Source organism: Fundulus heteroclitus, chromosome 14, assembly GCF_011125445.2.
Source record: "Fundulus heteroclitus isolate FHET01 chromosome 14, MU-UCD_Fhet_4.1, whole genome shotgun sequence".
Taxonomy (NCBI): domain Eukaryota; kingdom Metazoa; phylum Chordata; class Actinopteri; order Cyprinodontiformes; family Fundulidae; genus Fundulus; species Fundulus heteroclitus.
The window spans coordinates 20,954,353-20,966,751 of record NC_046374.1 but is presented as its reverse complement, the minus strand read 5'-3'; the positions used below and the strand labels follow the sequence as shown (position 1 = coordinate 20,966,751).

The 12,399-nt window shown below is 39.2% G+C and overlaps 1 protein-coding gene across 1 annotated transcript in view; it reads left to right on the top strand.

Annotated features, from left to right (window-relative positions):
- Window positions 1-12,399, top strand: part of LOC105927924 (inactive ubiquitin carboxyl-terminal hydrolase 53) — a 44,059-nt gene that overhangs the window by 3,379 nt on the left and 28,281 nt on the right. Inside the window, exon 2 of the mRNA XM_012864933.3 lies at window positions 9,342-10,002. Coding sequence (XP_012720387.2) covers window positions 9,859-10,002 — 144 coding nt within the window. The 5' untranslated portion in view covers window positions 9,342-9,858. The remainder of the gene's footprint in view (window positions 1-9,341; window positions 10,003-12,399) is intronic.

Genomic DNA, 12,399 nt, shown 5'->3' with positions numbered 1-12,399 from the left:
ATTCTTTCGCACATACAGTATTCTTCCTTTGTTTCACACCAGAACCACCAGGAATGTTGCAAAAATCGCTCAAGTCTCACTTGACCAAAAGTACACAACTCCAGTCTAATACTTTAACTTCACACCTTTTTATATTTGAGATGGTAGGGCAGAAAATCTTTCCAAAATCAGCTTTATTTGGCTGTGATTGGCCATGTGAGCACAATCAGGGAATTTGACTTCAGCTACAGTGCTCACAACATACAGTAATTTGGTATACTGTTTAAAAACAGCAGTTTTTTATGTAGAGAACAGAAAATGGGAGGTTGTGAAATTGCAGATTAATTTTCCTTCCATTACTCTCAAACCACCAGTTGGGTTGGGTTTAGGGTTATGTAAATGGCGTCAGATAGTTATGATTTGGTGACGACTAAGGTCCCAAGGGAGGGCACGTTTATTTATAAAGCGCTTTTCAGTAACAAGATGATTCAAAGTGTTCCCAGTCATCTCTTACAATCCTGCTCGCTGAGCATGGTACCAAAATAGTCCAACATAAAGTGACTTTTCATTTGAAAATATAGAACATTTGTAACATGTCGTTTTTATACTGGCGGACATTATAAAAAGTTGTAAAAAAAAGTTGTGATTTTTTTTTTTTTTTTTTTTTTTTCCCTTAATCAGCTCTATAAGATTGGATCGTTTTAATTAAACAAATTAGTCACATTCAATGTAGGAGAGAGATGTATAAATAATTGTAATTGATTTTATCTTTGTAATATTTTTCCCTATTTAAAAATAAATAAGTAATTTTCCATCTACACCAGCTACCTGTGCTGGTGGGCCGAATCTTTCATGGAATGTGGTTGGGAGGCCACACAAAATCTGTGAAGAGGCTGCAAATAGCCCCTGGGCCAGACTTTGGACACTCCTTTTTTAGGGTAACAAAAATTTGGGAGTATTAGAATGGCAATAATCAATTAAAAAAGGTAAAAGAGGCTCCTTCCAGTTCATGCGAGACGTTCCTCCAGGCTAGTGTGCGCACAAAAGGGAAAAACCTCATGTTCTCTTCCATCTTACTGCGCTTAGGATGATAAAGCATTTATAACTGAACAACTAAGAAATGCAGATTGTGTTTTAAAGCTATGACTCAGGGTAACAATTAGGTATTTACCTGGGTAATCTGCCTCTTTAGTTAGCCAGCAGTCGGCTGTTTATTTTACCTTCAGACACGCTCAGTTTAACTTTTTTTAAATGTTTTTTGAAAACGTCTCCCTAAAAAGCGTGGTGGTTTCCCTTTCAGGTAGCAAAGCCATTTTGCATATTATGCTCTCCACTACTGGGTTAAAAAAAAAAAGTTTTGATAGTGTAATTTCATGTTTTCACGGAAGGGTTGGACGAGGAAGCTCTCCACAATGTGAAACTGCATTATGGTGTCAAAGTAAAATATCTGTAAAGGGTTAAAGATTTTTTTTTTTTTAGGGTGTGTAAAGCTGAAGGATTGGAGGTCATCCCACATGATATTTCTTGGCAACTAGCCGACCTCAAGGAAGTGCTTCTAGCAGCAGACAGGAGGATGTTGTATTTCAGTCAAAACTTTTACTCAAGAGCGGGTTCCTGGAACTGGGAGAACTGCTTTTGTTCTGTCTTTTCCTCTGTGGGCCGTGAGAAATAATGGTCGACTCTGGGTGGTTTGAGTGGCCGGTTCAGTTTTCCAAAGCCGGGTATGGCGACCCGTACGCTGGAGAGCTGTTGGCGTTTTGAGCAGGAAGCCAACACAGAAAAGGAGGACTGCTTTGTTCCCCGAATACTAGAATATTTCTCTGAAGGGAATTAAGAGATTTTCACCGGTTCCTCTTATGTTTGTTTTTTATTTTCATGATTTTTCTTTTAAGATTCAGAGTCTGGTTTTATTGTTGTTTCTTTAAAAGCTTCCCAGAAAATTAGGATTCTGTGAAGTGAAAACCAGAACAACACGACTTCATTCCCCTCTTTGAACAAATGATTCAGACTTCTGAGAAGTTCGCCTGCCCCTGAAATGAGAAGCATGTGTTACAGGTTGTTGGGGCTTAATGATACGCACAAAGTGTTGTAATTTGTTACATTTCACAGTGGAACGACTGTGACTTCAGTGTTGGGAAACTGCGCAATGAACTGAACGTGGAAGCGGGAATGCTGCGGATTTGGGGAGGGCAATTTAGTAGAAAACTAGTAAAACCTGTTTAGCTTCTTCTTCTTTTTTTTTTTCTTGGGACAGAGCCTCCAGGTACCCGGTGAACAAATAGTTTCTCCAGATTGTTCTGCACTGAGTTTAATGATCTGTCACCCTCAACTTTAGCAACTGTTGAATTTAGCTGCCTCTGAGGAAGCTTTACTTTCTAGTAAATTTCTAGTTTAATAGAAGTCGTTAGTTAAAACAATAAAGTGATATACAGACATCACAAAGTTGCTTTAATTATAACAGTAAAAGACTTTAAAAAAAAAACATCTATTTGGTTGAATTGTTGACTTTCGCCACTGCTAAAGCTGAATGGTTGCAGTAAAGGCATTTAAGTACTGTACACCATGTGCTTCTTCCTCTCTTTGACGTGTTTGTGTTCTCACTTCATAATGACATCGAATAAGTGTGACTCAGTTAACCGCAGATTGATTCATCAGCAGCTTCTGGCATTACCACATTAAGGAGATCAATTGGATTCTCCTTAATGAGGCAATCCATCAACAGATCTCTGATAGATTAATCATAGCGCAAGACCCCCGTGCCTTCCTGCCATATTTCTCCATATTTGACAGACTCTTTCAGTGTTTGGCGATGTCGCTGAGACTCCCCTCACTCTGGCTGGGCACTTTCAAGTGTCAGCCGTACCTGTTTCCTTATGACAAGTGGAGCGAGGGGGGGATATAAGTCGTCCCTGGGTTTGACAAGTCTGAAAAAAGCCTTTGTTTACCGAAGGAAGCCTGGGCTTCCTGCGGGGCTGCTCACACGAAGAGAAAGGGATTTTCTTTTTGGGCTTTCTCCAAGAGATTCTCCACATTTCTGATCAGGTTGACACGAAGCAGCACGAAAGTGGTGTGTCTACAGATTTAAGTATTAATTTACATCATCAAGCTACAACGTTTCATGCGACGACCCGGTTTAGATGGATACAAGAACTTGCAGTATAGGCAGTGGCAGAGAAAAATGTATTTGCCTAGCACATTTCAGTACAAGGACAACGCAAAGTGCTTTACATGATTAAAACACAGGTACGTTAAAAACAGAATAAAGTAAGAAAAATGTTTGTATTAAATGTAGAGAAATGTAGAGTAATTGAAGCTAAAGGCAAATATTGATGATTTTATAAACAGTTGGACTACAAACTTAAACTAATGATGTTTCAGTAGAACAGTTTAAGTAGAACAGTCAAAGACAATCTTAAACAAATGTGTTTTTAATCCTGATTTAAAAGAACTCAGGCTTTCAGCACTTGTACAGTTTTCTGGAAGTTTGTTCCAGATAAGTGACGCATAGGAACTGAATGCTGCTTCTCCGTGCTTGGCTCTGCCTTTATCCTCCAGGATTGCTTTGTGTTTAGTTGTATTTTCTCATGAACTCCGACCGACTGTCCTGTCACCATTGAACAAAAGTCCACACCATGATGCTTCCACCTCCATGGACTTTAATAGTATGTCCAGGTTGATGTAATGTGCTAGGTTATTAACTCATTGTCTCATCTGAGGAGAACATTACCTTCTTGCGGTGTCACCCGCCATAAAAGGCAAGATCTATAGAGTACCCTAAATAATAGCTGTCCTTTTAACAGATTCTTTCAACTGAGCTATAGATCTTTGCAGCTCCTCTAGAGTTACCATGAGGCCTTTTGATGCTTCTCCTATTAATCCTCTCCTTCCTCTACCTCTCAGTTTAGGTGTATGGTCGTGTCTTGGTAGGTTTGTGGTTCTGCTACATTGTTCCTATTTTCAGGGGACATATCATGCACAATCCACTTTTATAGTACTTAAATATATTTTGTTGTGTACTTGGAGTCTCTAGCTTATTAGAAAATTTGAATTCAATCTGTCCAGTTACTACTTAGATATCATTATATTCTTTTAGGGTCATATTTTTCAAGCCATTCAGTTTTAACTTGTTATTTTTAACAACCATGGCTTACCAATTGCACCAATCCGCCATTCGTACGCCGCAATTTTGTAGTCCGAGCTCAAGTAAGCCAATGCTAAAAGTGAATAAAGTAAATATGTTTGGTAGTTAGGTGTGTTAACCCACACAACACCGTCCCCCAGCATACTACAAAAAAGGCTGAGTAGGGCTGAGTGGTACGCTCTGCGACCTGAAGTGCTTCCTTGCATTTAAAGAGACGGCACCAAAACATGTTGCTCTCAGACACACCTCAGAACTTGGGTAAAAGAGTTACAGTGGAGCTAAAACAACGAGGAATTCAGACATTTTTTAAATGTAAAAAGGAAGGCGTTAAAAAGCCTGATATGTCCTCCTTTAATGTTTCCGATTTTATTGTAACAAAGCTTATTTGCAAGTCACACCTGTAGGATCATTTTTTTTTTTCCACTTACCTCTTCTGGGTTAGCTTTTGCTGTTTGAGCAGTGTGTTTTCCTTTTGGTTTACCCATGTGTGTGTGTTTGTGTGTGTGTGTGTGTGTGTGTGTGTGTTTATATTTTTTCTTGTCACATATCAGACACTTCTGCTGCAGAGGTATGTACCTGCATGTAGCCGAACCAGATTTTTGCACGTGAATGCTTAGAACGTTATGAATTGAAATACAGAGACAAAAATAATATTTTGGCACGTAGACGCAGCTGAAAAAAAAAGATTGAACACAATCTGAGTTTAAATACGTTGCTATGCAGGTCAAATGCATAAAAACAAATTGGTGTTATGTGAGGTAAGGCTCATTATAGTAACATCTGGAAATGAAGTTCGGGCGTTTTAGGGGGGGAAACATAATATGTGCGGACTTATGAGGATAAGTTTGTTTGAAGACAAATCAATCCCAGGAAAAGTGTTTCATTTTTCACGCCTTGGACTTGAAACGGAAGGGTGTTTGCAGCCATTTTGGCTTCCATTGGGCAGTGACGTAAACCTGGCATTTGAACAATGTTGTCACCAGCCAGCAGAGCCACTTTCTCCACCTAGGCTAATAAACATAGAGCCACAAATCATATTTCTCTTCGTATCTGAATACAATGGATCGGTTTTTAATTTACTTTTAAAGTGCTTGTTTTATGATCAAACAAGAAGAATATGGAAAACCGGAAGTATGTTGGCACAGACACCTGGCCAGATGTCGGGTGCATTATTATTATTTTCTTCCATTTCATCTGTTAGTCCTTCAAACGCATGCAGCAAGTTAGCAAATCTGTGCTGCAATGCTAACAAAAACGGCATGCATATCACGTTTACTGTGGAATGCATTCTGACCAGTTTAATTGTTGCAAACAAATGTAATGGCATTGCGAAGTATCCATATCCATATCCATAAGGCATGAGCCTTCAAATGAATGACAATGGTACTGCCACGAGGTTAGCAAGTGTCTGCTCTGCTGAGACAAAGAGGCTGATATAAATAATGTAACTGAGGCTGGCAGGTTTTCATATAGACCACTTTAATGCAATAACATTTCCAGACTCATAAAAGGAAGAGCTATACGCGTTCTGGCTGTTGTCAGCATTATCACAACACAAAACATGTGCTGGCATCACTCTCTGTGCCATCAGTTTGACGTTGAGTTATGTCAGCACAATGATGTCTCGCGTTGTTTTCTTCTTCCCTGGTGAGTCCTGTTTCAATCCCATAGAGTATATTGAATATTTGTGTAATATTTGCTATTTATTCCCAGTTCAGGAATGTGTGATTACAACATAAGTTTCCAAGCTCTCCTCGGGTAGTTGCTTTTTTGTTTCCATTCTGAGGCAATATGGTGGATGGCTCAGCTTAAGGAAGACTTGCCTCACACTGATACCAGCAAAAGAACATTTGACATCACCACTGTACTGCACAGGTAGTTTGTACACATTTTTTCCCCCCTCGACTGAAACTATTTTAAAACCCTTGAGCAACTTTGAGCTTTAGGGATTGTTGAGCAATGCTGTTGCTTTGGAGCGGCAGCTTTACTGCTGTTCAGACATCGAGACTGCCCAGCCTTTCAGTTTGGTTTAAGCGCCTGTTTAAATGCTAATCCTGCTGTGTAAATACTAAACTTCATGTTGTGACATTAACTGCAGGATTTATGCACACATTGTGGCAACCCAATGATCCTTTTAGGATTCCTGAAATTCCACCAGGACATGGTTGTTCAGCAGGTTTAGACAGAAACCTTTGTGTTAACACAAGTAAACAAGGACGTTTTATTGTGCAGCTAATTGAAAACAAACAAATCTCCGATTAATTGGGTGGATTAAAATGGGGAAAATTATTTTGGGGGCTGGCCAGCTCGCCCCTTAGCTATTTTGTGCTTTTCCTTTTCACTGTTAACTGAGTTAAATGTTGCAGAGTTGTTTTGTAGCTGCCAAGAAACGATTCATACCCATCTTGTCAGGCCTTTCGTATGTAACCTCTGTGATCATCTACCAACCATGGGAGCATTTCTTAAATATCAGTTCCTATTAACATTTATTAATTTTGGTATCTAGCCCTGCATCAACACACTGTGTCAATTTGTACCCACTGAGGAGATGCTTTCAATCCATCCATCATTTGGTTTATGACTTGAGAGCATTTTGTCAATTTGACCCTTTGTCAGTTTTTCTGCCTCAGAGGCTCTGGTATAAAGCATCAAACATCAATTCCAATCCGTCTTAAGGGCGTTTTGTATCTAGACTGTCGGTATTCTTCAACCTGGGAGGTCTTTTGTATTTAGCATGTGTCTATTCATGTCAGCCTTAAGGGTGAATTGTGCATATTTAGTGTGAATTTGTACCCAGCTTGGCGGCATTTCCCTCATAGAATGGGTACATTTTTATCCTTCTTTGTAGCTTATTGTAGATGGAATCGGCCAATTTATACCTCTTTGGGGTTGTTGTATATGCACAAAATGTTGATTCGTACCAGCCTTGGAGGCATTGTGTATGTGTATGCCTCAGCGGATTTCTTGCTCCCACATTGGTTTGGCGCCAGGAAATGTGAATATTAGAAGTGATATACAACAGCTGAATGTTACTGTTATTGTGGTGTGATCAAGGGTCACGATCTCTAATTAGGAATGGAAATAATCAACTTACTTAATTGTTGATAAATGGTTAAAGGTTAGGTTAAAGTTTGTTCTTTCCGATTAACTGATAACGTCTGTTTATAGACCTATTGGTGTTGTAGTGTGGCTGCCAGCCACAAGAGGGCACCACAACTCATCCTAAAACGGAGCCAAACCACAACAATTGTAAGAGAAAAAATAATCATGGTGGAGGCCAGGTGAAGCATTCTGTTGTGGGATTATTTTAAACTGTTTAATGATGACAAGGATGCAAAATGCTCTTTATGCGGGTTTGTTTTTAAACATAAACACTGAACAAGCTCCTTTAGCTACCACTTAAATAGCTCCTATTTGGCCATGCTGCATGGCGTAGCAGAGTCAACTTCTCAACCAAAACTTACTGATGTGCTCAGCAGGCAAGGATGTAATGACCGAAAAGCAAAATTCTGTGACATGCCATAGGCACGGTTGATGGTGAGTGCTTTCAATGAGAATTTTAAGAGTGTTCCATTCTTTTATTTTTTTTTTGTTTCTATTCTGTAACCTAATAGGTTCTTGTTTAGTTATATGTTATAAAGATTAGAAATACCTTTTAATGTCCCACAAAGGGGAAATTAGGGTATGGCAGTGGTTGAAAAAAATAAATAAATAAAAAATATATGTAGAAACCAATTTTTTTGTTTATTCAGTACATTTTTAATGTAGGTGGCACAATAAATTGTTAATGCAATGATGTGCCTCTTTCTAAATTCAACCCATTCGGGGAAAAAAAAAATTCTCTTCATTTTATGGAAAATCCATCTTGATACAAGAGAAGACAGGTTTTGAAGAAAACTGGCGCTTATCCATTAATCGTTAGTCAATTGATAAGATCAATATACTTTAGATTAATTCCTTAATCAATAATTTACATACCTGTCTCTCATATTGCTTTGAAGTTGACATGCTTATACAGGGATCAAAATCACCGATCTCTAGGAAATCTCTAGGAAAAATATACAATTACATGGAAGAAATTAACATTTTTATCAAAATCTTTGTCCATAATTCACCAAATTACTACCAAGACAAACTGATACACAAATGGAGAAATTACTTTACAATAGAACAAACTGACACATAGCCATCTTTTTTTCTTTCTTTCTGCTTTGTACGTTTTCAATATTTTACCATGACTTTCATAGATCAGTTTTCCATATACCCTTGAGATGAGCTAAAAAAAAACTTTAAAGGCACAATAAAACCTGTGGAAAATCACAAGTTGTGACTCCATGAATCTCTTGGGGCATTCCCTAATGTAATAACCCAGACACAGCTTCCACTGCCTTACTCAGCACAAACGTATTCATCCATCAAACCTCTCAGCACAGTCTGTTGGTGAACCTCTATACACATTCACTGCAGATTTTTGTAAGAGCTGCTCACAAGATGCAGATATTGATACTTCTTGAGTCAATAGACTTTTATTTTTTGATGTCTTGAATTACACCTCCAAAAATGGTGAATTGGGTGACTTTCAAGAGATTTTGTTTTGGCTAGATTTTTTTAAATCTTGTATAAAATGAATTCTGGTGGTAAGGTTTGATTAGGGACCTTTTTTTTTTAATGGTGACTGGCTTCTGTTAACAATTGACTCTGAGCTCTTTTGTCTAGAGGCAGAGTTGCACCAATCCATCAACCATAAATTGCCTCTAATCAGTGATTGGCAGATCTAATACAAAGAAAATCTTTCGCTATTTTTGGTCTACAAACACGTCAAACAGCAACATGTACTGTGACACCTTTGTGAATTTCATAAAAATGAGATAATAGTATGCTTTGATGTATAATTTGAGATATTTTTGTAGTTGTTTAATTATCTGTTGAATTCAAAAAATGCTATCCCTATGAAAGCATCTTTTGTCTCTTACTTTCTGAAGCAATTAGAATCTGTCAAAACCAGATTTGGCTCATAAAACCTGTAAGCTAGTTATTATATTTCATAGGAAATTGAATAAATACTAAATAGGGAATCTCATTAGGCAACAAAAGTAATAAAAATGTCCACAGATTTAAAATGCTGGGTTCGGTTGGACAGGCCTTAAAATACTGAATTCACACTGTTAATGAGCTGCACATTGACCTCTGGATCTAACGCTCTCTTTTTTTCCTCACACAGGCTGCACATGTTTTCTGCTTTACCCGGGTAAAACCTCTGGAAAGGAGCAGTAACCTCGGCTGGAAGTCTGCACCATGTGGGCGAACTTGCTGACAGGCCTACCGTCCCCTTTTGAAAGCAGCTTGAAGCTTTGTCCAGCCACTTTAAAGGATGATTGAACTCTTTTTCGGCGTGTTGAAAGTGCATCTTCTCAGAAGTAAAAGGACAACTCGACATTAAAGCCTTGCCCATACAAAGACTTGAATTGTGAATTCTCCCCCCCCTTTCACGTTGACTTTGGATGTTACCATTTTTCTTTTAGTATTTAAGATTGTTAAAGCTGCAGACAAAATAAAGCTTCTTTGTGAGCTGCCGACATTTACCAGAGTCCTATGTGTAGCCGGGCAGCTGCAGCAGCTTGTGGAATAACCTAGCCTCAGACTGCCGGGCCTGAATCGGATCTGATCCCAGCAACAACCTGCCTTATCCTCCATCTAATTGACTATCCCACCGGTCTGAAGGCGGACTCCGCTAATCAATGGCATGGGTCAAGTTCTTCAGGAAGCAGCGGAGCAATCTTGGGCAGTCCTACCAGCCCGGGAGCATGATGTCTCTGGCCCCGACCAAGGGACTGCTGAACGAGCCGGGCCAGAACAGCTGCTTCCTTAACAGTGCTGTGCAGGTAGGTGGAGCACGTCTTGGTACCAATGAGGACATGAAGCGAAAGCATAAGAGTATTAGGCAAATATCTGGCTTGGCCAAGAAGTCTTGGATTTGGCTTTACTTAGGTCCGAGACTGCATTTTGCATGTTTGTGCTTATTCTGTCATCAGGAAGGGCTAAGCTTTAAGCTTTTTTTTTTTTTAAAGTCTGGTTGGCCATATACGCTTCAAGAAATTAATGATATATATATTCTAAAACCTCTAAAGGATTACTTCCTAAAACAAAGGAATTTATTTAATTAGTTTACAATAGCAGATTGATTGTATTGTAAGAAACAATAAAGGCCTAGTTTAGGTTTTCAGGCCTGTAAACAGAAGGAAAAATGAGTTAGACCGGATTCCTATGCAGTCTTGAAAAATCTGTAAGAACGTGGAGTTTGATTTATTTCACGTTGCGCCGACTGTAAGATCGCTCCGCCCATGCAAAAGTGTACCCCAGCTAGATCTGACCTTCTACAACAAAGACACTGTTAATGGCAGTGATAGCGAAGCCCACAGCCTTAACGGAGGCATTTTTGCCTTATCTGCCAACATGAAGGCAAAAAAGGCGAGGGAAAAAAAGTTCAAATGAGTCGTACAGGAAGTTGGTAAAATTATCTCAAGGTAACCACGGACAAATTGACTTTAAACCCTGATTTTAAATACCCAACTTAAAATGTATATTAGTAACTTGAAATAGTTACTGCAGCAGATGTTTCAGCTTATTTAACCAGATGTTGCAACATGCACATATCCAGAACACCAAATACAGCAGGACTAGCGATAAAGTATTACCCTTTATTTGGCTGTGAAGCGTACAGTGTTTGTGAACAGAGATTTCGTTACTGTCATACAGACGAACACGGGGTGGTTCTCGTTGGTTACTGTTGTATTCAGCTTCTCATGAGGTTTTGGGAAAGAAATACTCCTGTACTTCAGGATTATGTGTGTCTGAATTGTACTTTTCCCCCACAGTCAACGTTTAACCATTTTAACTGATGTTAAAATCTGACCACAATGTGCTCGAAATGTAAAAATCTCCAGGATTCATTGACAGACTGCAGCACCTCAATTTTACACACACATACATACATATATATATATATATACCTGGTTTGACAAAACTTTGACCTATTTGCGAAACATAACATTGTGGATTCTTGGCCTCCTTGAAAGTTTTTATCAAAATCTTCCCTCATTTACGCGTGCCAATGCAGGTTTGAACAAGGTAGTATCAGAGCTGACTTTGCAAAGCAGGATTCTTTCTAAAATGAAAAACATCATGGGCCACCCTAAGCATCTTCTTTATCAGAGTGTCTTCAGTCAGAGGCTTCTCCGGACCCGTTGTAAGACAGACCGGTGCAGGAGATCCTTCCTACAACAACTCGCTGAAGAAACCCCTATGAGTTACTCCAATATTTAATTTCCCTTTGGGATTATTAAAGTATTTCTGAGTTTAATTGACTTGAATCAAGATGATCATGGTCATAGAGAAGAAGCCAGCAGATTGTAAAAGCAAACAAAAACTTTCTTTCACCAAATGGGAGTTAAGAGAAGAGGAAGATCTTTGCACTAGGATAACAATCGTATAATGAGGACTCAAGTGGCACAAGCTGACCGCTCTACTCTGACTTTAACAGACTTGGAATAAAAACTGACCCTTAAAATTCTGGACTGACATCATGATAGGTGGCGTGCATGCAAGGGATCAAGAGTTTGACAGAACTGGAAACCATTACAAAGAAACGGGTGAAAACCAAGAATCTACAGGCTCGCTGGGGCTTGGAATGCATTTACAGGCTGTGAAGCTCGGAAAAGGAGGATTTTCTAAGAACTGGCCACACAGGGTGTGTCCTTTCAAGGCCTTTGTTTATTTAGAATCTGCAGTTAACCCCCCTCCCAACTAAAAAACACTAATGTTAAAAAAAAAAAAAAATAGATGAAAACGGCTCCAAACTTTTCTAGGCTTATTTAATGTATTTGCGCTGCGGTGCAACATGTTCCACCCTGCAACTGTCTTTTTATTGTAGATATTTCAGGGGCTTAGTCACTGTCTAAATCTGTCAGTTTTCCAGCCGTTTATGAATGTACTCAAAGGTTGCTTTTGACCACTGGAGCCCTGGCTGGTGATGATTCATCGCAGCCGTCAGGAGTTAGGTCAGTCTCAAAGAAGACCGTGACTCAGAGGCCGAGGCAACCCATGAGCTGGTTGGAGATGATCGTCGCTTCTGGCTGGCTTTCTCCACACGAGAGCGCATCCTGAGACCTTGGAGACATTACTTTGAATGTCATGCATATCACAGAATACCCAGGGATGTTTGGCTCTCTTACATAATGAGATTATTCACTCTTAACAAAAACAATCTTCCGCTTGTGGTT